This window comes from Mesocricetus auratus, unplaced genomic scaffold (assembly GCF_017639785.1).
Source record: "Mesocricetus auratus isolate SY011 unplaced genomic scaffold, BCM_Maur_2.0 Super-Scaffold_100010, whole genome shotgun sequence".
Lineage (NCBI taxonomy): Eukaryota > Metazoa > Chordata > Mammalia > Rodentia > Cricetidae > Mesocricetus > Mesocricetus auratus.
Window position 1 is genome coordinate 83822316 of NW_024429194.1, and position 26574 is coordinate 83848889.

A 26574-nucleotide genomic window follows, 5' to 3' on the forward strand; every position below is an offset into this window, starting at 1 on the left:
TATCACAACTTCAAATGCTTTGAGGGGAAAAAAGCACTCCAAATTTCTAAGTACTTGGAGAATTCCAGTGAAGTTTGAAGGCTTCCTCAGACTTTTCATAGTCTTTCTAATGTGATTTATGTTTCTCAAGTCCATGTATCTAAAGATACAGACATTAAGGCACAGATCTTGGAAGATTATCTTTCGTCTTGTTTGGTGGAATTCTGAATCCAAGTTCAGAATCCGCTCACCTGTCACAGCCCTCAACAGATCTGGGTAGCTTGTCAACACTAGTCACACCCACAGAGATGAGGATCTAGACATCCCTGAACATATATGTTCCATGGTGTTCAGGGTTAACACCATGGAAACAGCATCCCTGATACTTTTGCTTTGGTTGCCCTCCTTAGTCCAAGGAGAGCAACACCAGTCTACTGCTGTGCACAGTTGAGGCTCTGGTGCTTCTGCATACTGCATGCAGATCTTATGTGATGGAGTTCATTTTTTAAAAGATTTTATTCTTAGTCATGTGTAGGTGTGTGGGTCTGTGAACATGAGTATAGTGTCCTAGTGACCAGAGGTTTTGGATCCCACTAAAGCTGGAGTTACAGATAGCTGTGAGCCACTTGATGTGGGTGCTGGGAAGTAGGCTCTTTGCAAGAACAGTGCCTGCTCTTAACCACTGAGCCAAATCTCCAGCACTGTGGAGATCATTTTGTTTGTTTGTAGCTCTGACTGACTTGGAACTCACTATCTAGACCAGGCTGGCCTTGAACACATAGAGATCCACCTGCCTCTGCCTCCTAAAGGTGTGTGCCATCAAGCCTGGCTCTGTGCTGGACCTTCTTGGAAAGCGAATCTATTTACACTGAAATAGTTTTTGTTTGTTTGCTTAGGTCTGGGGAGGGAGAGTTGGTTTTTTGAGACAGGATTTCTTTCTCTGTGTTGCCCTGGTTGTCCTGGAACTCACTCTATAGACCAGGTTGGCCTCAAATTCACAGAGATCTGCCTCCTGGTGCTGGGATTAAAAACTTGCACCGTAACCACCTGGATCAGATACACACACACACACACAGTTCCCATGTGTGGGTCAAAGGACAATTTGTGGAGTTTGTTCAATCAACCACGTAGTGTCTGTGGATTGAAGTTAAGGTGGTCATTGTCAGGCTTGGCACCAAGCACCACCTTTGTTTGTTGTGTTTTGAGATGGGGTTTCTCTGTGTGGCCCTGACTCCTGGAACTTTCTCTGTAATCAGGCTGGCCTCAAACTCACAGAGATCCGCCTGCTTCTGCCTCCCAAGTGCTGGGATTAAAGGTGTGTGCCACCACAGCTAGTGGCAGCAAGCATCTTTACCCAGTGTGCTGTCTTGCAACCCATTAGCCCAGGCTTTTGAACCTGTCAGAAAGCATTTACTTTACCTAGTATGTGTAATAACATTTTTTCTCTCTGGCAGTAAGTGTGATATAGTAGAAAATACCACAGATCTCTGTGGTCAGGCTAACCTGTACCTGTATTTTAGCTCTCGCACTGCCTGACTGACGCTGCCACCGGTTACTTACCTCTTTGAGCCTCAGTTTCTTCGTTTATATAACGGAGTAACACATAGCTCACATAGCTGCACTTGTATATGGAAGCCAGTGATCCTGCAGCCACCCTGTTAGACTCTCCAGTTCATATGTAGTCGTGTTCAAGACAAGGCTTCTCCATGCCTTTTGCACCTGCTACCTCTGTTCCCTGGAACTCAGTTTCTCTGGGCCTTATTCCTGGCTTATCCTATCTTTTAGGTTTCTGTGCGAGTCATGTTTTATTCTCAAAAAGACTTTACATATTTATTTTACCCCTCAGTCACACTGTTCTCTTCACTAGATCACTAGATTTTCCTTAATGAAACAGTTTCTTGTATTGAGAGCCAGAATGGGATGATGGCCTGTGGAGGCTTTGTACCCTTCTACACTTCTGTCTCTAGGAGCCCTTGGAGTGCCTTGAAGATGTGTCCACGATTGTCTGATTAGTTGTGTAGTTCCTGTGGACACAAGCAGTCCTTGCAGAGAATTTTGATGCATGTTGTATGCATAGCATTCTATTTGCTGTAATTTCAGGATCCTCTAACTATACCATTTTGATTGTACTGATGTATCATTCTAAAACATGACTGATGTGTTTTAAGGAGGAAAGGTACAATATGGAGCTATGCTTAAGGCTTTTGATTTGGGCACGGCTCTGCCCATTAGTTGTGACTGTGGCCTTGGACAAGTTGCTTGATTGTTTCAAAACTCAAGTTTCATATCTATAAAATGATGATAATACCCTCTGCAAAGTTAGTCTTAGGAGACTTGGACCCTGGGGTTATGTTCTCATCTTTGTATAACTGTTATAAAACAGCAAAGATCTTTTATTTTTCCATATTTAATTGCTTAAATTGGGTTTCATGAGCCTGTCTTTTACAAATTACTAGGCTAGATGGATAAGTAACTCAGTCTTCCCAGCCAGGAGAGGGATTTGAGCAAAAGCTCTGCTTCATTCCTAATAGTATCAGATTAAATGGAAGATATTTACGTCTTTGAAGGGGTGGTTATTTCTGGTTTCTAAAGTAGATTATTTGAAAAGAAGTTAGCTGGTGTTTATATGTGACATATAGATGGAAGAAAAAATGTATGGACTTGTGAAAAAGTTGAATAATGGAGCTACACAGTCAAGTTTGAGATCTCATTCTACGGTGTTATCTTCACAGTATTACATTGTAATTAGTTTATTTGTGCTGCAGATCACCTATGCTTTGACCCCACTAGAAAGCCTGTTACACTTTGTTCTTGATAATTAGTTGTTTGTGGAATAGTGATTTCTTTGTGTCCAAGAAATGGCAGCGGGCTGGAGGGATAGCTCAGCCGTTAAAGGCTAGGCTCACAACCAAGAAATGGCAGCATTTCAGTTTGAAAGACTGACCCTCGGTGTGGTTCATTAATTGATTCATAAATCTTTCTGAAGAAATAAAACTCAAAATTCATGAGTTCATTTTTTGTTCATTTTTAATTTTGTATATATGTGTTTTGTCTGCATACTCATCATTGTACTACATTGAACCTGGTGCCTGTGGGGGCTAGAAGAGGGCATTGGATCCCCTGGAACTGGAGTTGCAGACTGTTGTGAGCCACCATGTGGGTGTAGGACTTGAACTTGATCGTCTGGAAGAGCAGCCAGTGTTCTTAACTACTGAGCCATCTCTTCAGTCTTAGATCACAAGTTTTTAAAATCATCTTTTATTTTAGAACAGTTTTAGTCTTACATAGGTGGCACAGAGAGCTCCCAGACACCATCACACAGTTGTCCCCAATGCCAGCATCTTACACAGCTGCCATTCTGAGACCAACAATGCCACATTGTTGTTAGGTGAACAGTCTTTATATAGACAGATTTCATCCATTCCCTACTGCTGTCATTTTTCTGGTCTAACACCCAGTGTGGGAACCCATTTACTGGCTAGTTTGTGTCAACTTGATGAGCTAGAATCACCAGAGAGGAAGGAGCCTTGGTTGAGGAAATAAATGCCTTCATGAGACCCAGCTGTAAGACATTTTCCTAATTAGTGACTGATGTAAGAGGGTCCAGGCCACGTGGGTAGTGCCGTCCCTGGAGTTCTAGAGAAAGCAGCCTTTAATCCCAACACTCGGGAAACAGAGGCAGGTGGATCTCTCTGAGTTCGAGGCCAGCCTGGTCTACAGAGTGAGTGCCAGGATAGATTCCAAACTAAACAGACTAAGCAAGCAGACTGTGTAAAACAAGCCAGTAAGCAGAATCCTCCATGGCCTCTGCATCAGCCCCTGCCTTCAGGACCCTGCCCTATTTGAGCTCCTTCAATATGACTTTCAGTTTGACTTCCTTCAATAATGAATATGGAAGTGTAAGGGAGATAAACCCTTTCCTCCACAACTTGGTTTTTGGTCATGGTGTTTTGTTGCAGCAGTAGAAACCCTAAGGCACCTACTATACATTTGACCATATGATTTTCCTCTTCTTTCCTCCACACCCCTCCCCTTCTACTGAGTCTGACTGTGTAGCTTAGGCTGATCTCTTCTCCTATATCCTCCTACCTCGGCCACCTCAGTGCTGGGATCACAAGCATACTTGGTCATACTCAGCTCTAGTCATGGGGTCAGTAGGATCCCAAAGACAATATGCATTCGTTGTCTTCTGCTCTTTAATTTTGTGTTAACTCTGGATCTTGAAATTCACCTGGTTCTCTTTTCTCTGACAAAAGGTAAGTGGATCTTTCTGGGTCTTTCAACTACTACACTGCTCTACATTGACAGCTTAGAATGTTAGGCATATACTTTGAACATTCACTGTACATTTAATTTCAGTAATTTAATTTCAGTAATGAATGTTGCCAGTTCATATACCCTTTTCTGGGTCATGCTCTTTAGACTTATGGGGGCCTTGATTCTGCGAACAGAGTGCAGATGAGCTGCCCTCCAGAGGAAAGCAAGTGTACTGCTCTGCCCTGCCCTACCCCGCTCCCCCTCCCCCCTTTGCTCTTTCGTTTCTTACCCTCCCCCTTCTGTTTTATCCCCCAAACATAATACCCTCATTAACTATTTGGGAATTTCACACAGTGCACCCTGATCAAGTCCACCCTACCTCCTCTGAGCCCCATCCACAAAATAAAAGAAACCACCAAGTTCAACTTGTGTTGCCCATACACTCTCTGGAGCATGGTCAAACTTCCCCACCCGACCCCCACCAGAAGCCATCAACTCTGAAGAACTACACATCAGCACCTTTGTCACAAATTTTTAAGGACTGTCTTCAATAGCGAGCTTACTGTCTGGACTGTTTCTTTGTGGGGGGCTGTCACAGAAGCCTCCAATGTCCCTCACACTCAGTCATGAGTCTGCAGTCATCTTTCCACCACAAAAGGAACTTCCCTGTCTATAGCAGCTGGTGGCAGCATGGATCATGGAGTTCCACCTGGCTTCCAGAGGCAGCACTGCTCATGGACATCAGCATGGTCTCCAGTGGTAGTACAGACCACTAACATCAATGTGCCTTCCTGCTGAATCATGGGTCTCAACATCAACACATCCTCTGGTGACAGCACAGACCACAGACCTCAGCATGATCTCTGGTGGCCTCATGGACCATGGGCATCAACATGGCCTCCAGCATCAGGAGGCTCAACCCAGAAAACGAACCATTCTTCATTTCGGCATCCTGCCATTGCTCAGAGCAGGGTGATCGTGCACCTTGTCAGCACATTTGTGACAAGACCCTCATGAGCTCCAGGCCTCTGCATACCCCCTGTCTGTGATGCAGCAGGAGCAGTGTACCCCGGTAGTGGCCCGGTGATGGCCCTACTTGGCAATGCTATGCTCCTGTTGCTTTGCTGTGTCTCTAGTTAAGCTTCTATCCACTTCGCACCATCTTTTTCTCAGGTTCCATGAAACCACTTATGAAAATCATCTTCCCATAAGACCTACTTCCCACATCACTACCGAGTGGCCCCATGAAGCCTCTGTGGGTCTCCTGATGCCTGGGAGTGGCCCATGCCCCAAGGGTACTTGCTGCTGGCTGCCGCCGCCATCTTGAATCTTGATTGTAGATTCTTTAGTTGCTTTTCCAGCTTCACCCCTCTCCCATCTCCCATCTTCCTTCCTTTTGTTTCCCATTACCAAGAACAACTTGGGATGTGATTTGTAAATATGAATTTTTCTGAGGCTAGAGAAGATGGCTCAGTGGCTAAGAGTGTTTGTAGCTCTTTGGCTGGTTTTATGTTGACACAAACTCGAGTCATTTTGGAAGAGGAAACCTCAGTTAAGAAAATGCCCCGTGGATAAATTTTCTTGACTGATGATTTATGTGGGAAGGCCCAGGTGGGTGGGGATGATGATGCCCACTGCAGGTAATACTGAGTTGTAGAAGAAGGCAGACTGAGCAAGACATGAGGTTAAGCCTGTAAGCAGCACTCCATCATGGCCTCTGCAACAGCTCCTGCCTTGAGTTCCTGCCTTGACTCCTTCAGTGATGAATTGTATGCTTTGTGTAGAGCTGTAAGGTGAAATAAACCCTTTCCTCCCTCAAGTTGCGCTTTTTTTTTTTTTTTTTTTTTTGGTTTTTCGACACAGGGTTTCTCTGTGGCTTTGGAGGCTGTCCTTGACCTTGCTCTGTAGACCAGGCTGGCCTCGAACTCACAGAGATCCACCTGCCTCTGCCTCCCAAGTGCTGGGATTAAAGGTGTGCGCCACCACCGCCCGGCTTCAAGTTGCTTTTGATCCTGGTGTTTATCACGATGATAGAAACCCTAAGACGTTCTTCCAGAGGAACCAAGTTCTCTGCCTAGCACCCATGTCAGATGGCTCACAACCACCTGTGGTTTCAGCTCCAGGATATCTTACACTGTCCTCTGCCCAGCCCCGCCTGGCACCTAGCATCTGTATGGCAGGGAGGACGTTTCCTAGTCAGTCCCATCTTGATTTCTTCATGGCACCAAAGCATGTGGTACTCTCAGCTATTGCTTGAGAGTCTTACTGTCCTGTGCTGTCTAAGGGGCTTTTGGGACTCCCTGGACCATAACTTGTTGGGAGATATTCTGTGCCAGGCACTGAGCAGACTTGTGTTTGATAACCCACGAGTAAACGTTACTGTCTTACAGCATGTAGTGATTCATTGTGAGTCCCCTTTTCCCATTAGACCCGAGAGTTCCATGAAAACGAAAATCAGTCCTCCTAAGATAGCAATCCTAATAGCCCTGACTTAGAGGTGTAAAATGAATGAGTTAAGTCTAATAGGCTGACCACTTAATTAGCATCTAATGTCTGCAGCTTTGAAAGCACTCTTCACACTTGTTAGTATTTATTTGGTGTTCATTTCCCCTGCAATTGTAAACTTCCCTAATGGCAGTGACTGTATCCATCTGGTCTTCATAGCATCTTTTGCAGCAAAGAAGTGTCTGAATATAGCAGACCCTTTTGTTTCTTCTAAAAATACTGCCCCCCCCCCAAAAAAGCAGCTGCCTTGATAGGGAACCAAGAAGGAATTTGAGATGGAATGGATTGGTGGTTGTGGTGATACACTGTTTATGATCTAATAGTAAAGCTTGCCTGGAGATCAGAATGCAAAACTAGCCACAGCCATAGATGGCACACCCTTTAATCCCAGGACTCAGGTGACAGAGGCAGATAGATCTATCTATGTGAGTAGGCTACATGAGAGTGAATCAGTCTAAAAGAGAAACAGAGCTCATGCCTTAAATCCCAGCAGTAGAGAGAATATAAGTAGCTCGGTGCAGTCTCAGGCAGCAGTGTGAGATTTGGTGAGGAGTAGTGCAGTCTGGAGATGTAATCTGAGGTTTGGTGGACCGCCCCTTTGGTCTGAGCATTGGTAGTAGAGGTTAGAGTTCCCTACTGGCTGGCTGCTTTGCTTCTCTGATCTTCAGCTTGAACCTCAGTATCTGCCTCTGGGTTTTTATGAATGCATATACTGGCAGTTGGCACAGAAGTGCCAAGGGTGTCAGCCATGAGCTCTGACTGGCTTATTTCATGTTTCAGCTAAAGTCTGTTTTAGACAGTTGACCCTGCAGTAGAGAGAAAATGTTACAAGTTAGCTTGCAGGGCATAAAGGGGGAGACTCTGGCTCCTGGACTCAGACTGCTCTCAAGTATTTCCTGTCAAACATTTATTACAACATCACAACTTGTACTCATTTGTTGTCACTCATTTGCTGTGTCTCCCATTTCCCTGACACATCACACACCTGGCACAGGGCCTGCTATGGCAGTGTTTTTTGTAAGTCCTTGCTCGATGAACGAATACTGAACACTCGCCCCACCCCAGCTCCCCACTCCTGCACTAAGTGGGAAATAGCTTCTTCTCAGGGTACCTTCCACACACTTCCCAATTGTATTTAATTACTTATTTTGAGGCAGGATTTCATAAATGTAAATGGACTTCTTAATTGGTCTAAGTAATAAAACCCAGAGTCAGATATAGAAAATGCTGAGAGATCAGAGAGAAGGAGAAGCAAGCCACCGCCACACCTTACCTCCTTAGTGTCTCAGCAGACCAGAGCGCAAGTTCCTGTTTCTCTCTGTTTATATCCTGTTTCTGCCCATCTACCTCACTTCCTGTCTGTCTGCACAGACCTCCAGACCTCTGTGTTAGCTAGTGGCAAGCTCCATTCTCTGACCTTCAGACAGACTTTATTTGTACAAGCAAGATGTCACCACACATGTATCCTCAGCTGGACTTGAACCGAGTATATAGACAAAAGTTGCTTTCTTTTTTGTTGTTTTTGTATTTTTGAAACAGGGTTTCTCTGTGTTGCCCTAGCTGTCTTGGAACTCTGTAGACCGGACTAGCCTCAAACTCACAGAGATCCACCTGCCTCTGCCTCTTGAGTGTTTGGATTAAAGGTGTACGCCACCACTGCCCAAAAATGACTTTCAACTTTGATTTTCCTGTCTTTGTTCCGAAGATGCTGGGATTCCTGGGGTGTGTCACCACACCTAGTTTGTGAGATACTAGACCTAGTGAATGCTAGTCAAGTATTCTAACGACTGAGCTATATCCCCAAGTTCCACTTCTTACCTATTTAATTTCTTTTTAATTTTAGTTTTATGTGTATGGGGTGTTTTGCCTGCATTTAGTCCATGTACCACTTACATGCCTGGTGCTTGAGGAGGCCAGAAGAGGGCATCAGATCCCCTAGATCTGGCATTACAGTGGTTGTGGGCCTCTATATAAACACTAGACATGGAACCTGGGTCTGTGTACTTAACCACTGAGCTATCTTTCCACCCCCACTTCACCTACTTTTAATCATACCTCATAAGAATGAAACTAGTGTGTTCAGAGTAGTCTGGTTCTAAGTGATAGGTTGTGTGCTTTTATAAATTTGAATCCATCCACTAAGTAAATTTAAGGATATGGTATGAACTGCAGTGTACAGTGCATGAATAAACCCCTTCTCTGGACTTTCCCTGGAAGGTAAGGTTTGAAGCTAGTTAGTGGTGTCCACTGCTGAATTAGGTTGGATTTGCTGTTCATTGAGACTGTGTTTTAGAGGCCACAGACTTAGCACTTTATCCACTCATCCTAAGAAATATTTAAAACCAGTTCAAATGATTTATATTTTTAAACTTGGTGTGTGTGTGTGTGCATGAGAGAGAGAGAGAGAGAGAGAGAGAGAGAGAGAGAGAGAGAGAGAGAGAGAGAGAGAGAGAGAGAGAGAGAGAGAGAACTTGGAAGAATTGGTTTTTTTTCTTTATTGTGTAGGTCCCAGGGATCAAGCTCAGTCAGGCTTATCAGCAAGTTCCTTTACTTATGAACCATCGACTATGCTAGTCTGGGAGACATGTGGGAGTAAGAATTTGGCATACTCTTCCTGTTTTGCTGTACATCACTATTTAGATCTCCTTATCATTCCCCAAATAAATAAAAAGCCAACAGAAATGCCTGCTTATGCACAGGCCTGTCTTTGTTACCAAATCCCACAAATTTAATATAACATCTGTCTCTAAATGGGTTTGTGGGGGTAGCCCATATATAGATAACAAATGCATTTATAGCTAATGGATTGTAAGTAAACTAAGCAGTTGTCAGAAAAGGATTGGAAGATTCAGCTGGAGAGATGGCCCAGTGGTCAAGAGCACTGACTGCTTTTCCAGAAGCCCCAGGTTCAATTCCTAGCACCCATGTGGTGGCTCACAGCCAGCTACAATTCCAGTTCCTGGGGAGCCAACACCCACTTCTTGTCTCCACAGGCACTGAATGTGTGTAGTACGCAGATAAATGTCCTCAGGCAGAACATTCATACACATAAAAATATTAAAGTTTTTACAAAGAATTGGAAGAAAAAAAGAAGAAACCAGATTAGAAAGTGACCAGCCCACCCCACCCCCCAGTATCCAAAAACAGTAACACAATTGCACAATGGCCTTCATGATCCTAGCTTCTATGGCTTACTTAGGACCACTAATTGGTATTTCAAAATTACTCTTGAGTAATAGCTGTTTCACTAATTATTCCTTATTTGAAATGTCCGGGCTTTAATCGATTGTTTCTCTGTTCTCTGTAATTGGTTATGTTTATGCGTTCTATAGTAGATTTCCTTACACTGGGCCTTAGAAATGCTGTGGAAGAGGACAGGCTAACCTTTTATCCTCTTCCGTCTTATTTAACTTGGCTTTCCCTTTCCTTTCTTATGGATGGGTGCTGCATGCGAAGTACTACCCCTGAGAATTACAGCTTCTGTTCTATTAAGCTTTGTGGAACAACAACAAAAAAATGTAGCGGTTTAGGCTCTGATTTGTAAAAGGAGATACTGATCCTAGCTATAGCATGGGCATGTATGCATTTGGGGGGGCATGTGGTTAAATAAGTTAAAAGCATGTCAGTCATTGAACGTAAAAGCAGACATGTAGCATGGTGACTCCACGCCATTGCTGTTTGTGTCTTACTGCTGTGTTGACCTGCATTTATGTTAAATTCATCCACTGAAGTCGATTACCTCATCTCCTTTGACCCTAATCTGAACCAGTGGTTTTCCTCAGCACCAGATAATGAACCCGGGAGGTCTGTTATCTCAGCAGACTGACTTGCAGAAAATCCTGGGAGAAACAAAGTTAAGAGCTTAGGTTATGACATCAGATTGTTTGGGTTCAAATCCTGCTCCACCCCTTATTAGGGAGACAAATTCCGTGAATTAATCTCTGTAGGCCTCACTTTCCTAACCTGTAAAATGGGTTAGGTAATACCCATCTTCTTACGGCTCTTATAAAAGTGAAGTGACTTTAAAACAAATGCTCAGGCCTAGCATGCACAATGCCTCAATTTGATCCCATTACCACAAAACGACACACACACCCGGGGGGTATAGAATAGGGTCTGGGACACAGTACATGCTATAAAATATCAGCCACTGGCATAGTTGTTGCTTTTGTCTATTTAGTTAAGACTTTATTTAAGCAATGTTAATTTGTAAATAATAACCTCTTTGTTAGATTCCCAAACCGTGTCTAACATCATTTTGAGAGTCAATCAATTCTTTATAGCCAAGTGTCTTAGTTAGGGTTTCTATTGCTGTTAAGAGACACCATGACCATAACAATTCTTATAAGGAAAGCATTTAATTGAGGTGGCTGGCTTACAGTTTCAGAGGTTCAGTCCATTATCATGGTGGGGAGCTTGGTGTATGCAGGCAGACATGGTGCTGGCTACATCTTGATCAGAAGGCAACAGGACATGTGGACTCTAACATTGGGTGGTATTTCAAGCATAGGAAACCTCAAAGCCCACCCCCACAGTGACACACTTCCTCCAGCAATACCATACCCGCTCCAACAAAGCCACACCTCCTAATAGTGCCAACTCCCGATGAGCTTATGGGGCCAATTACATTCACACTACCACACAAGGTAGGCTTTGCATTTATTCTCCTGCCTCCATCTTCTGTGTAGCTGGGATGACAGACATGTGCCCCAGACTCCTGTTATTAAATTCCTACTTAATAAAATACAACTAATATTCCTTTTTTCTTTTTTGAGACAAACTTTTAACTTTGTAGCCACAGGCTGATAATGGAATGCATAGCAATCCTTTACCTCAGCTTCCAGAGGGCTGGGATTATAGTTAGGAGCCATTGTGCTCAGCTTAATAAGATCTTTAAAAAAAAAAAATAAAAACCTTCAAGGAGCTTATAAACTAGCAGGGGAGATGTCCAGGGGTAACCACACACAGTAGAAAGGGAAGATGTATGTTTAGGTATCGACCACACAGAAGAATGCATCACTGTACTGGTAGGAGATGGCATAGGTGACTCAGAGTAATTCTGAATGTAGGGGAGACCAGATGAAGAAAATGGGCATTTTTAAGTGGAAAATAAAATTTTAAAGATGGAAAAAGGTCACTGGTAATTAAGGAAGAGCAAAACTTAACATTCTTGTTGGGGTGTTTCATCCTAGGGAAGGACAGCTGGTAACTCACCATGGCTGCCTGGGAAAGTGGTAAAATTAAGAGCAGTGTTTGAGGAGGCAGAATTACTGAGCAGGGTTCAGACATTATTAGTGCTGGGGAGGGAAAGGAGGAGTTTTGGGAGGAAGAGAAGTTCTGCTTTGTACCTATAACTTTGAGACATAGGCAAGAGTCTAGTCATTGTTCTCCTGTCCTTGGATGCCCCTTGTAGTCCACCAGCATTCCTAGGAGACGTGTGTCCCCTCAGATGTGGCTCTCAGGGCCTGCAGTTGAAGCCTGTTGACTGAAAGGGGACTTGCTTTGGCTGTGGGGCACTCCTAACCCCCTCACCCCCCACTTTTCTCAGTCTCCAAACCACAGCCGTGCCAGTCATTCTCTGAATAGAGATGGCTGGTGCTTACTTTAATTAAAAACAACAACAACAACCTGTTGTTTCATTAAGCAATATTGCAGCAGAATAGAGTGTGGAGTGACACCTGTCTCTCCACTAGCCCGGATGTGCGTTGAGTCATATGGCTTGGTTGTCTCTTCTAACAGAGAAAGAAAGGCCCTGAGTGAAAATGGAGAAAGAACAGAACTATGTTAATGGCAAGGTAACTTCTAATTCAGATGAATGTGGTGCACGGTGAAAATAGCCATAATTTTTAGATCCCCCAAAAAAAGATTTTACAAATAAGCGGCACGGCTGGGCCCTGTGAGGAGCAGCGTTGGTTCGGCGCATCCATGTGCAAACACTTGATGAAAACCTGCACAGCAACTGGGAAGTTCTTTGTGCTGGGTGCTGGCTCCATTGTATTTTCCTTGCGCTTAGAATTGTGTTTTCAGTCCCAAGAGGAAGGCTGAGTCCTGTAGGGTTTAAGCAAGAGGCGAGACTGGTAGTTTGTGGATTGTTATCGCCTTGCAAGACCCTTCGCAACTTCCTCTTGCCGCCCACAGCAGAATGCGGAAACCCTGCTGTCAGGCCACTTGTGCAGTCACACACAGTTGCAGTGTGGGGATCCTCCTTTAATATTGGACTGTTTCTACATTGGAGAATGTGTCTGCTGTGCTGGAATGGCTGACTGACCTGTCTTCTCTCTTTGCTGCCATGCAGTGCTCCAGTTGAAGCTCCAGCAGCGGCGGACCCGCGAGGAACTGGTGAGCCAAGGGATCATGCCGCGTAAGTGTCCCTTTCACCATCTGTACGCTTGTCGTTTGTGTTGGTGTGGCCCCTGTGTGCCACAGGAGCGTCTGACAACAAAGGCCACGGGTTTATTTTCCAGTCTTACCTGCCTCTTTTACTTCCCATCAAGGGTTCTTGATGACTGGGTCATCGATCACCCAGATTCGTCGCCTTTGCTGAAACAAGCATCGGAGGCTTCAGGGTCAGCAGATAAATAGTCCTTTGCTTTTAAACTGTGCCTTTCATGGGCTCTACAACTTCCCTTCATGAAAGCAGCAGAGCCACCTTGCCTCCATGCTAGGTGTCAGGGAGGGAAACCTCTGCTTTGCTATTGTGGACAGATATTGTCAGTGGACGGCAGTTTATTTTAGAGAGATCCTGAGGCACCCATGGCAGGTATGGGTGTGTGCATGCCTGAATGGAGCTGTTGGTGAGCTGCTGTGACTCTGGGCCATTGGCTGCATCCCTTGGGGGAGAAATGAAACCAAACTCAGAATTTATTAGAAACAAGAAAGCCTGCTTTGACTACTAAGAGCACTGTAGAAAGTGAAGGCTGGGGCCCCGGTCTGCTCTTTTGTCATTTCTTAGTGAGTTCTCAGCAGATTGCACAGGCACCTCTCCCCTGGTGGTATGTCATCACCACTGGGATCCACCCTGAAGATGACCACACACACACACACACACACACACACACACACACACACACACACACACACACACACACACACACACACCAATCAGCAATGTCTACTTTCAGGAGAAAAGTGATCTCTGCCTCACTTCAGTGCCTACTCCCCTGCTGCCACCATGGAATCCATATTGTCAGTCCCTTGTTCAAAGTAGTAATGTGTGCAGTTGATAGTGCAAGATACATCTGCCCCTGCCTTCAGGAGATTTATGGTTAGTAAGGCAAGACTGATAAGGAGGGAAATGGAAACAAATGAAGATAATTTGAGAGCCTGGTAATTTGAGAGCTGTGTAATAAATTAAAATTGGTGACTATGTTAACAGTAACAGGAAAAACAAATGGAGTTGCTTTGGATACGCTGTCCAAGAATCCTAATGTGGTAGCACATTCCTATAAATTGATCCTTAGGGAGGCTGAGGCAGAAGGAGTTCAAGGCCAGACAGGTTATAATTTGAGACTATCTCAAAACAAACAAAACAGACAAGGACTATCAAGTAAGCCAGTGTCTGGAGTATGATGAGCCAGGAGTGAGGGGTACCCTGAGAGAAGGTGCACTGGTTTGTAAGCACATTGGAAGCCCCTGGAGGCTTCTAAACAATTGAGGCTGGTGTTTAATTCATATCATGTGTCAATCTTTTTGTTCTGCACTTGACCACAGCATGGTTCACCTGTTGTCCTTTACAGTCTGTGATCTTCAGAGAAGGGTCCCCACCCCGGCTCCCAGTGTTGGGGCTTCTGCAGTAGACTGGCAGTGCTACTGATAGGCAGGTGTGTTTTATGGAACAATCCAGAACTGCCAGCTGCAAACCTCATCAAGAAGCAAACTTCATCTACCTACCCCTTTGCAAAGGGTGCATATGTTTAGTGTCCGCTTCGCACCTAAGGTGCTTTAGACAACATCGTGATGAAAGAAACACAGTGCTTTCATACCTGCCCCCCAGACGTTAAACAACCAAAGTTTGGGTTGCTGCAGTCCACTGAGTGCAGATCCATGACGGGCCGGCTGCAGACACATCGTCCGTTTGAGAGCCTGGTGCTGGGATGTGCCGGCAGTAGGTTTGGGCTACCCATGTTCTTCTTGCCAACTTTCATGTGATACTGGGGATCTTTTGGATAGAGCTGACCAGCCACAACTTCCTTGCTTGGCACTTGTGGAGTGTGATGCTGTCTGTGTGTACCTCCAGCTACCCAAAGTCTTAGATGAAGTCACTTATTTGTGTTTCTGTCCCCAAGTATCTGGCCCTAGATGAGTGAAGACAGCTGATTTCCAAGTGGTTTGGGGGAAGGATAGCAAACTGGCTAGAATTCTGGTCACAGTGTTTGAAATAACCCAGTGAACTCTCCCATCTCACTGAGAGCCCACGGGCTAATTGCATATTTGGGTTGTCCCTGTCCCATGGATGGGGAATGCTTACTTCTTGTATGGGCGTGGAAATGGCTTCCTGCTGGTGTCTTCCCCACCCCCACCAGAGCTTTCCCCTGTGGACAGTGCTGATTTTCAACTTCTCTTGAAGGAAATGGGAGCAGAAAAGATGGTGAGAAAGAAAGCTGAAGCCTAGAAGAGTTTCAGGTGTGAGATTCTCCTCTCACCAGTGTGTGGAAATGCAGGGTTAGGTCCCAAGCTCCCTAAGAGCTCATTATTTTTGTTAGCCCACAGTGGTCACCTGGCCTTCCCTGAGTCCAGCCATGCCCAGTATCCCTTCCCACCATCACCCTTGCTGTTGCTTACTGTTTCCTCACCCCCACTTCAAGCCAGCAGGCAAACAGAAAAGTAACAACTGCTTCCAAGTGTCCACAGTCCATTGGCTGGCCTGAGAAGTTTCTAGATCCTTACATGTAAATGTGTTGTACAGCTGAGATAAAGGGCAGGTAAGCCAAGGCAGAGAAGGGACAAGGTCACTGTGGCTGTATTTTATTCCTGGTTTATACCGAAATCTTTTCATACGGTCTTTTTTCTTTTCCCTTGTAACTGTGGGAAAGAAGATCAACCTAGCTAACCCCGGAACCCCCATTCGCAGCCCCATGTAGGACGGACTGTTTAATTGAGCTCAGACAGTGGGTCTGCAGGATGTGATGTTCTTCTTTCCCAGCACAGTTGTTCTTGTTGTGTGCTGGTTAGCATTAGGAGTGGCCGGCTCATAAGACTGGGCATTAAAGCCTCTAGTTCCCACATACTTTTCTCTGTGGTGCATGTGCTCTGCTCTTGTGTCTCAACTGTGGGTATGGGGTTGGCTTCTGATGTGCCCTATACAGGTCCATTTCCCAGTATCCTTTATTCTCATTATGTAAGCTCATGTCTCAAATATAGCACCATCAAATACAGAGTGCCAGAAAGTAGTCCCACGCAGTCCTGGCACTGAGCTTTCTCTAGTGCTTCTGAGGAAAAGGAAAGAGCGCATGCGGGAAGCAAGCAGGCCTTCCAGTCCAAAGCCCGGGATGCCCTGTAGTCAGGATGAAACTTAGACTGGTGTGCGCGCATGAAGGTCAGCGGTAGGAACAGTGTTCTGACAGGGCCAGCTGTACACAGCCCCTTAAGAAGGCCAGTGTGGATGTTGTCCTGGCCAGGCAAATGATAAGGAAACTCTTGTGACTCCCTGGATGTGAGAGAAGAGCCACAATTGTTTTTTCCTTCATGGCCTATGTTGCCAAGACTCCTTGACAATGAGCAAAGACCAGGAGCGTTTCTGATGTACAGACAACCTGTCACCTGTCATCACAAGCCAGTACAGAGCAACCGTGACACCTTGGCACATAAGTAGAGGAACAAATTTTTGTCCTTGTGCTCTGGGGGCTTGGTCCTCTTGAACTTACCTTTTTAATTCCTTCATATCCCTCCCTCCCTTTCTTCCTTCTCTTCGTTTTTTGATACTGGAAATCAAACCCTGGTCCTCATATGCTGGGCAGATGCTCTTCCTCCTGAGCACTTCCAAGCTATGCCATGGTCTTTTTATCTATTTTTCTTTATGTGTGTGGTAGGGGTGTGTGATGTGTCTATGTGTGAATGTATGTGTCTGTATATGTATGTGTGTATGTATGCGTGTGTGTATGTGTGGTTCTGTGTGTGTTTGTCTATGTATATGTATGTGTGTGTGTCTGGTTCTGTGTGTCTATGTATATGTGTGTGTGCGTCTGTACATGTATGTGTGATTCTGTGTGTCTATATGTATGTGTTTGTGTGTATGTGGTTCTGTGTGTCTATGTCTATGTCAATGTGTGTGTATGTGTGGTTCTGTGTGTGTGTCTGTGTGTGAGTATGTTTGTATATGTCTGTATGTGTGTAGATTTCATGAGTCAACTTCTCTCCTCCATTCAAGTCTCAGGAATTAAACTTGGGTCACCAAGCTTGGCAGCATGCACCTTGAACTGTGTCTTTACATTTTAATGGTGTTCCCTGTGTCTAGCCAGTGCCATCGGTGACTCTTATGTGTGACTGGTTAGGAGAATTCAGAGGATATGAGGGCAGCTAGTTAGTATCATCCAGAGGCCTCCTCAGAGGTGCTCAGACACATGAATAACTGGTTCTGCTAACTGATTATGAATGGCTTGTAAATCTGTGTGTCAGCCTGTGTATCTCATGCATGAGACAAATCATGCCTGAAAATGTGGTTTGTTTTAGCGAGGGATGATATTGTCAGGGGTGTGATACTCTGTCTCTGTAGATACTTCATAGATGAGTGCCTTTGTGTGGGGCCAGAGAAGGTAGGCCCTTGTCTCTCCAGGCTTCCTTTGTCTCCATTTGCTCAAGTCCATCTGGAAGTGCTAGAAGGCCTATGTATTAGTCTCTGAATTATACCCCCTGTTAGTGGTTTGGCCAAGATCTACTCTTTCCAGACCACCCCCAACACACCTTTGCCCATGCTGAGTTCTGGCTGCCCCGTGCTCCTCCTGCCTCCAGACACTTGCTCTCAGAGCCTCAGCACAGCCCATCTGCCCTTTCAGACACAGGTGGTTTCGGCAGAAAAGATACTGTCCTACCCTCTTGTCATCTCCCCCAATCCTTTCCTTTCCTGTCTCCCTTCCTCCTCCAGCTCCTCTTCATCATCGTCATCTTTTTTTTTTAAAGATTTTATTTATTTATTACATATACACCAGATTGAATTGTAGATGGTTGTCAGCCACCATGTGGTTGCTGGGAATTGAACTCAAGACCTCTGGAAGAGCAGTCAGTGCTCTTAACCTCTGAGCCATCTCTCCAGCCATCATCGTCATCTTTTTGGTTAAAGTGGAGACCCGTGTGAGACAACTTCTTTCTTTCCACAGGAATGCAACTGTTTAACTGTAGTTGCAGCTCTAATTTGTGTGTGTGTGTGTGTGTGTGTGTGTGTGTGTGTGTGTGTGTGTGTGTGTGTTTTCTTGTTTTATAAACACTGGTAAAAATGTATTTCAGGAATGAGCTAGACTGATGCCTAGCTTTGAAACCCAGAGAAAATGGTGTTAGGCATGTGGACATGTGGTCCCTGGAATGCTTTCTTTTATCTCAGGAAGACCAACTGGGCCCATGGCTCCTGGGAGTTTCATGTTGCACTCTTGATGGACATTGAAGTCGTTGTCTCTCTTCCTGCTGTTCCAGGGTGTGTGTGCCTCAGTGAACAGTGACTGGCATAGAGCCTGCTCCTTGGGCCAGTTGCTCACAAGTTCTAAAATAGGAGTGTGGAGTTCATTGTGTGTTGTACATGGGCAAGCTTTGTTGAACAGAGTAGAGAAAATCTTTAAAATTTTTCTATTAACATTTATTTATTGGCCAGGCATAGTTTCATGCACCTTTAATCCCAGCACTCTGAGAGGCAGAGGCAAATAGATCTCTGTGAGTTTAAGGCCTGCCTGGTCTACAGATGGAGTTCCAGGACAGAAAGAGCTATGTAGAAAGACCTTGCCTCAAAAATAAAAGCCAGAGCTATATAGAAAGGCCTTGACCTTGCCTCAAAAATAAAACAAAAATTATATATTGGGTGGCTGGGTTCGTTTTTTTGTCACAGTGTGGCGGGTGTTGGAGGACTTGAGGGAGTTGGTTCTCTCCTATCATGTTTGTCCCAAGGATCAGTCTCTTGTCATCTGGCTTAGCAGCAAGTACCATTTCCTGACAGATCATGTCATTGGCCTCCAACTAATCTTTTGTTTTGTGAAAGGATGACACTAACATGTAAGTTTGTCCTACAAATTGCTATGTAGACCAAGTTGGCCTCAAACTTGGAGAGATTGCTTGCCTCTGCCTCCCTACTTCAGGAATCAAAGGCGTGTGCTGTCATGATAGGATTCCAAGTAATCTTTTTGGTGGGGATTTTGTATAATTTTAATATTTTTTAAAAAAGAACGGAAAGGTGGTGTGCTTTTCATAATTTGTCCTTAATATATGAGGTATAAATATAAAGTGAACAGAGTATAGTAATGCACAGCTGGTCTACATTACTGCATCTGAGAACCTGTCTGAAAAAAAAACCTGAAAGACAAGAAAGAAGGGAGCAGACTGGGAGGCCATCCGTCAGGGTGGATACTTTGCTAATTCTCCAGCCCAGCATCTTGAGGTTGAGGTTCAGTCTCAGCACCACACACAGATGGAAGACAGAAATGGCGATGGGCGTGCCAGGTGGAGCCTGACGCATCTCATGATGGTGATGGCTTAGGTTCTTTGGAGTAGGGTATTATTCTCAGAAGGACAAAGACTTATCTGTGGCTTATCTAAACAGAAGACTAAGGGATATTCAGAAAGAGGTCAGTTTTGGGTGTCTTGTGCCTGCGTGTGTGTGTGTGTGTGTCTGTCTGTCTGTCTGTCTCGGTGTGTTTTGAGGCTCCTTTCCAACTTTTAGATCATCCTCTTTCAGCTTCCCAATTGCTTGCTACATGGCTGGCTAAGTCTTTTTTCTTAGCTATTTTGGACTTTACCTAGGAAGGAGGTTATACTGGAATCATAGACCAGTCTGAAGCCTTTGGCTGCAGAATGGTATGAAAGTCACTCGTAAGCACCAGTGCAACCATAAGGCCCTAACTCTTTTAAAAAGTCAGCTGTGGTGACATGTGCCTACAAACCTAGCCTGGGGAGGTGGAGACTGGCAGATCCCTGGGACTTGCTGGCCAGTCTAGCCCAGTCATCAAGATCAAGGGTTAGCAAGAGACTCTGTTTAGAAGAAGGAGGGAGAGGGCCAGTGTGAAGGCTCGGTGCAAATGCACTTTCTGCCAGCCTGGCCACCTGAGTTTGATCTCCAGGACCCACATGGTAGAAGCAGAGAGACCCAGATAATTGCCTTCTGATTTTTACACATGCACCATGATGTGTGCACTCCTGCCCCCAACAAAATACAAAATATATAAAACATGAAAGGAAAAAGAAAATTTAAAAGGCCAGAGGGAACAGTGCTTACTGTTCTTGCAGAGGACCAGAGTTTGCAGCATTCATGTGGGGTGACTCACAGCTATTTCTGTTACTATAACAACATACATGAAATAATCAATTTATAAAATGTTAATTTTGCTCACAGTTTGTTTCAATTTGTATATGTGTTTGCCTCCATGTATGTCTGCACCACACGTGTGCTTGGTACCCATGGAGGTCAGAAGAAGGCATCAGATGTCCTGGAACTGGAGTTACAGTGGTTGTGAGCCATCATGTCAGTGATAGGGACCTACTGTGTGTCTTCTGCAAGAATGGCTAGTGTCATGGTTTTGAGATGGTGGTACATGATTGGCCGGCCTGTGGAAACCCACTATGCGCGGTGAAGGTGCGCAGTGAGGTGTAGCTGTTCAGTTCATACAGCTGGGAGATGGAGGAAAGAGAGAGGGGTGGGCCGGGGTCGCACTATCCTCACCTTTGTCAAATCCCCTCCCTCCTGTCGAGTTTATCACTTCCTGGTATTAGCTGGGCTAAGGACCAAGTCTTTAACACAGGGATCTCTGGGAAACATCATAGAAGCCATAGCAACCAGATTCCAAGTGTTTGGCCCTGGTGTTTTAACCCTTAGTGTACCCTGTCTTTGACATTTGTGTGTACTAGTCTGTGTACCCCCTCCTAGCTTTGGTCTTTCCCATCACTGGTGAATCAATGGGAACGTGTACCTCAGATCAGATCTCTGCTTCCTGCTTTCATCCTTCTGTGTATGGGTGGGGTATATGTGTGTGGAGGGCAGGGTACTGTTCCTCAGGCCCCAGAGCCTCCCGTCTCCCAGCCCTGGGGTTACAACTGTGTCCAGCTTTTAAAAAAATGCTCCAGAGATTTAATTTATGTTCTCACAAGCACTTTACTGACTGAGTCATCTCCTGCACCCCTCTGTCTTCATTCTTGGTGGTTGGCTTTTGTGTTGGTCTGTGTAGGGGTGACAGCCAGGTATCAAAACAAGGGTGGTGTCACGCTGATACCAAAACAGGATATGTGCTGAAGAATGCTCATGACTCTTAGTTTGGATCTTGCTTGCCCTAGATGTGTGGTCCCCTTCTACCCAAACTGTCTGTGGTTCTCACTGATTTCGTTCTGGTTCTTATCGTCATAGCCAGGCCCTAGAACTGTTGACATGACTCTTTGATTAGTGGTCTTTGTTGCACTATGGCTGAACATAGGGATAAAGAGTGGATTGCCTCGTGCACGTGCTGAGAGGGTAAGAAGGGAAGAGACTGCAGCAGTAACTGTGCCTTAACCTTAACCCAGCTTAGCAGACAGCAGAACACTTTCACTTTGTTCAAAGCTAATAATCACTGGGTGTGGTAGCTGCCCTTTTGTGGATGAGGACAGAAGCCTCAGAAGTCACATGACTTGCCCTTGGTTTCACTGCCACTTACAAAGAGGCAGATTCAGCCCAGCTTTTCTGTTATTGATTCCCGAAGGAAACAGTTTATAGTGGGACTTACCCACACAGGAAACTTTAAGTCTGTAAATGCTTGAAGGGGCTGGGGTGAGGCTCACATGGTAGACCCCAGAAATACATAAACCAGCGAGGTAACACATGCCTGTGATCCCAGCTCTCAGGAGATAGGGCAGGAGGGGCATCCTCTGCTGCATCAGCAAGGTCAGGGCCAGCCTGAGCTGTGTGAAAAAGACGGCCAGGGAGGGGTTCATTTGAAACGGAAACAGCATCCAGGTGAGGTCATCCTGTGATTGAGGTCAGGGGTCATGTTTGGGGAGGCAGACGTAAGAGTGACTGTCACTATTGGCATTCCAGGTTGCTGTCATGCTTGTCAGTTTGGGAGACTGGAAGTCTATAGACAGCTTTCTGTTAACTAACTGTGTGTTAGTTAAATAGGGCTGTTTAGTTCCTTCTATGCTATGGAGGCCTCTTGAGGAACACTGCATAGTCTCCAACTGGGTAATTGTCCAAGCAAGCACCCACAATTCATTACGTTATTTCTAAACCCTCAGCTGCTCCAGTGCGTTGGTCGGTCCTTACCTGGGTATGTAATCCCAGAATCATTTCCTTAATGCTCATGCCAGCCCTTACCCATCAACGGTGTAGACACCTGTGCCCTTCCATAGTCTGTGAGGGGCCTTTTTTACTCCTGCATCTGTCTGGGCAGAACACCTAGGTGTGATGACCACTCCCTAACCCAGTCAGCAGGAGTTAGGATCATCTCAACAGGAACAGGTTCTAGCCCTGGTCTGAGGAAAACACCAGTGCCTCAGATCCAGTCCAGGACCTCACATGTGCAGGCTCTGCTATTGAGGTGCCCACACCCAGCCTGAGTCTTTGTCTCCCAGGAATATAACTCTAGAAATTAGAACTCTTTAGCTGTGAAGTCAGTGGAGTTTAAATGTCAACCTTGGCAATCAGTGAGCTTGCAGATGTCATAGACAGATGGCCCTCATATCCCAGAACTGAAAATTCAAACCAGGCTATTGAGAAAGTTCAGGAAGTCCTTCCACATGTACTGTTCATCACTCAGGGGTGTTGGAGATGAGCACATTTTAAGCCCCACCCACCGTCTCACTTCTTCTTGTCCTTTAGACCAGTGAAATAATGAGTTTGAATATTTGCTTGCTTGCTTATTTATTTATTTGTTTATTTGGGTTATTCTCTGTGTAAGTCCTGGCTGTCCTAGAACTCACATTATAGACCAGGCTGGTCTCAAACTCACAGAGATCTGTCTGTCTCTGCCTCCCAAGTGCTAGATTAAAGGCATGTGCCACCACTACCCAGCTATAATTTTCAATTTTTGGTACCAAAATTGCCAAGCCACTAAAGCTAAGACTTCTTGGAGCCCAGGAGTCTAGAGACCCTTGAATTCCACCAGAATGCGCTTGTCTTGAACCACACTTGGGAAAATTCACAGTTTCTGGCATTTACTTCATGGAGGGTTTGCTGGTCTATTCTTCCTGGAACGGAAGTAGAACACAGTCCTGTCGAGAAGATTCAAGAGTTGATGGCAGCACACCTTCATCCCAGCACTCAGGAGGCTGGCGGAGGATCTCTGTGAGCTGGAGGTCAGCCTGGTCTACAGAGTGAGTTCCAGGACAGCCAGGACTACACAGAGAAACCCTGTCTCGAAGAAAGAAGGAGGAAGGAAATGAAGGAATGAAGAAAAATTAAAGGGACTGGAGAAATAGCCTAGCAGTTAAGAGAGAGGACCCGGGTTCAACTTCCAGCACCCACATGGCAGCTTACAACCATCTGTTAATTCCAGTCTCAGGGATACTTCGCCCTCTTCTGGCCTCCTAGGGCACTGCATGCACATGGTGCACAGCCGCACATACAGTTACACCCATAAACATAAAAATATTTTTAGAAGAAGCCAGGCAGTGGTGGTGCACGCCTTTAATTCCAGCACTCAGAAGGCAGAAGCAGGCAGATCTCTGTGAGTTTGAGGCCAGCCTGGTCTATCTACAGAGCAAGTTCTAGGATAGGCTTCAAAGCTAAACAGAGAAACCCTGTCTTGAAAAACAAAAACAACATGTATGTATATATGTATATGTATGTATGCATGCATGCATGTATGTACGCATGCATGCGTATTTAAAAGAATAAGAATGAAAAACCTAACACGTCACAAGTAGGAAGAAAGGCAGAGTGTGGGTTAACCGCTCATGCCAAGTGCAGAGTTAGAGTGAGCTTGCAGTGCAGCCAGTGCTGAGCCACCGTCTCCTTTCTGTAGAGACCCAGTCCACATGCACACAGACAGACCCAGGTGGGGAATGAGGAACTGGGCTTGCAGACTAAGAGCTGTCCACCATGAGAGCATTTGCAGAACTGCCTGGTGGGCCCTAGCAGGTTCACTTGCCTGGACACTTACGTAAATCTAGAACTGGTTCCAGAGTCACTGGTTTGATGCCCTTCCTGCTTCAGCTCATGAGCACAGCCTTGCAGGCACCTTGAACTCAGCTCTGAGCCCTCCTTTAAATGGTCAAGACCGTACATTCCTGAGAAAATGGAAACCGTAACTCTTTATTTCTTAATTCACAAATGTGCTCATTAAGGGCAGCAAGCTTGTCAGGCAGGAGGAAAACAGGTGCTAGCGAGAAGGCCCAGAGTGCCCACTGCTTACAGCCAGCTGGGGTGGATCCCAGTCTGCGGCTGAAGCTGTGATGAGGAATGCCACAGCTCTTGGCCACTGTGTCCTGAGGCTTCTCTGTTCTTCTGCTCAGTTCAAGCTGCACACTTGCCTTTGCTCAGAGTGTCACCGGATCCCCAGGATGGAAAAAGGGTCGGGAACTGCCCCCTGCCCCCAGAACTGTGTGTTCCTAACAGCTCTGGTGTTTGCATGGGTCTTAAAGGGCTTCTCTTTGCAGACTGCCTCCTTGGAGTTCTGGGAATGTGAAAGTTGGAATGAGTGATGTTCTGGACCTGCCTGGCAAAGCTTTCCAGGCAGGCAGGAAGGAAGGGGGAGACAGAGTCCACATGAGCACATCCCTCCTGGCTGCACACTTAGAGTCTGTCCTTTCCAACTACCCAGGCCAGGGTTTTAAAACATTCTCTGCTTCCCTGGGTCCCACCTCCTTAACATGGAAGCTTGGCTGGCTTGGGCTCCCCAGTGTCACTTGATCGTGTATCAAGGAAGCCCAGGGCTTTGCCCATATCATCTTACATCTTCATCACCAAGCCACCTTCTGTAAGGTGCTTTAACAAAGCTGGCTGGGCACACACAGCGGTTGCCCAACCTTAAACGCCAGGGACTCGGGAGAGGTCGCTTGCTGCTCAGCTCTAATCCCTCCCATGTGAACCTGGGACCTGCTTAACTAGAAGTCTTCAAACACTAAAGGAGGAGCCATTGCTGTCCTCCTCCTGCCTGGCAGAAGTGGCTATTGAAATGGCTAAACCTACAGAACCTTCATTCAGTGGCTGATGGAAGCAGAGGCAGACTCCCACGGCTAAGCACTGAGCTGAACTCAAGAAAGCCAGTGACAGAGAGGGAGGACTGATGATCCAAAGGGATTAAGACTGGACTGGTTTAACCCCTAGAAACAGCTGACCTGACAAGGGTTAGCTCTTGAATCCCAGGCTGATGCCTGGGAATCCAGCATGGGGCTGATCAAGACCCCCTGAATGGGGGTGTCAGTGAGGAGGCCTAGGTAATCTATTGAGCCTTGGGCAGTAGATCAGTATTTATCCCTGGTATACACACGGACTTTGGACTCCCATCCAACAATGTGAGATGCACTCTCACCCTGAAGTCTTGGGGGAGGGTGCAGGCCCTGCCCTGGATGAAAAGACAGACTATGGACACCCCCATGGAGGGCCTCACCCTCCCTGGGGAAATGAGGGGATATTGGGGGGGTTGGGGGAGGGCATGGGAGGAGGGGAGGGAAACGGAGAGGGACCTGGAACTGACTTGTGAAGCAACCTTGTTTCTAATTTAAATTTAAAAATAAAAATAATAAAAAAAATGGCCAAACCTGTTGTCAGGGAGTAAAATTCAGAATGAGAGAGAAAAAAGCATAACCTTAGGCAGGCTGTCCAGGGACAGACAGGAACCAACATGCTAGTCAGGGTTAGATAAAGGAAGAGAAGGGGAAGCCGAAGAGGGTCGGGATGGGATCCACCCTCTGCTCTCTGCTGGGTAACTGCATCTCAGCTAGTGCTGCTTCACCATATAAAATTAGAACAGTAGTCTTTAGAGACTAGGATGTAGTTGTTGTGAAGTGAGTCTTCATGGCTTTGCCATTGCTGTCTTGAGGTCTCCTGGTCTCTTCTCAGTCTCCTGTCCTAGCCTTGTCCAGCACAATAATTCTCCCAGCTCTGCATGCCATGGAGAGCAAGCCCTGGTTTTAAACCCTAGTTTGCAGGTCTGGAAGCACTGGAGTCTCAGATGGCCATTGGCCCTTCTGTGCCCCATGCGTCTTGCTGTTGTGGTCAAGCCTGCCTTTCCACACGGCCACAGTGAGACCTACATCTAACTAGTGCATCGGATTGGTGAGACCTTGGCACGTCACCACCCACTCCCACTGTGCGCCAGTCTGACAGCTTTTTTTCTTCTCTGTTTTTTGAAGAAGTTGAGAATTTAACTCAGAGAAGAGAGATTCTCTTTAACGGAATTAAGCTGTAACCATGTGACCACTTTAACTTTTCTGGGCTTCATAAATGGAACATCACCTACTCCAGGTGTATGTGCTCCTGTGTGTGTGTGCATGGGAAGACAGCCTCAAGTACTGACCCCATCTTCCACCCAGAGACGAGCTTGCAGCTGTTGGCCAGCTGGCAGGGTTGAGGAGGGAACCTGTGCCAGCTGATCTTGAAGTTGTCAAGTCTAGAGCTCCCCCTGCTGTCAGAAAATGGAAGAGTTCTCTGAACTTTTAAAATGAAGTTCTCTTTCTTATTATTATTACTTTTTTCCACCCAGACAGGGTTTCTCTGTGTAGCCCTAGCTATTC

General features: G+C 45.8%; 1 protein-coding gene across 2 annotated transcripts in view; it reads left to right on the forward strand.

Annotated features, from left to right (window-relative positions):
* The window catches only part of Mrtfa (myocardin related transcription factor A), a 90598-nt gene that overhangs the window by 49155 nt on the left and 14869 nt on the right, over positions 1 to 26574 (forward strand). For both annotated transcript variants that reach the window (XM_013111332.3, XM_005067008.4), the window contains exon 2: positions 13037 to 13102. In XM_013111332.3, the coding sequence (XP_012966786.2) occupies positions 13037 to 13102 (66 nt within the window). The remainder of the gene's footprint in view (positions 1 to 13036; positions 13103 to 26574) is intronic.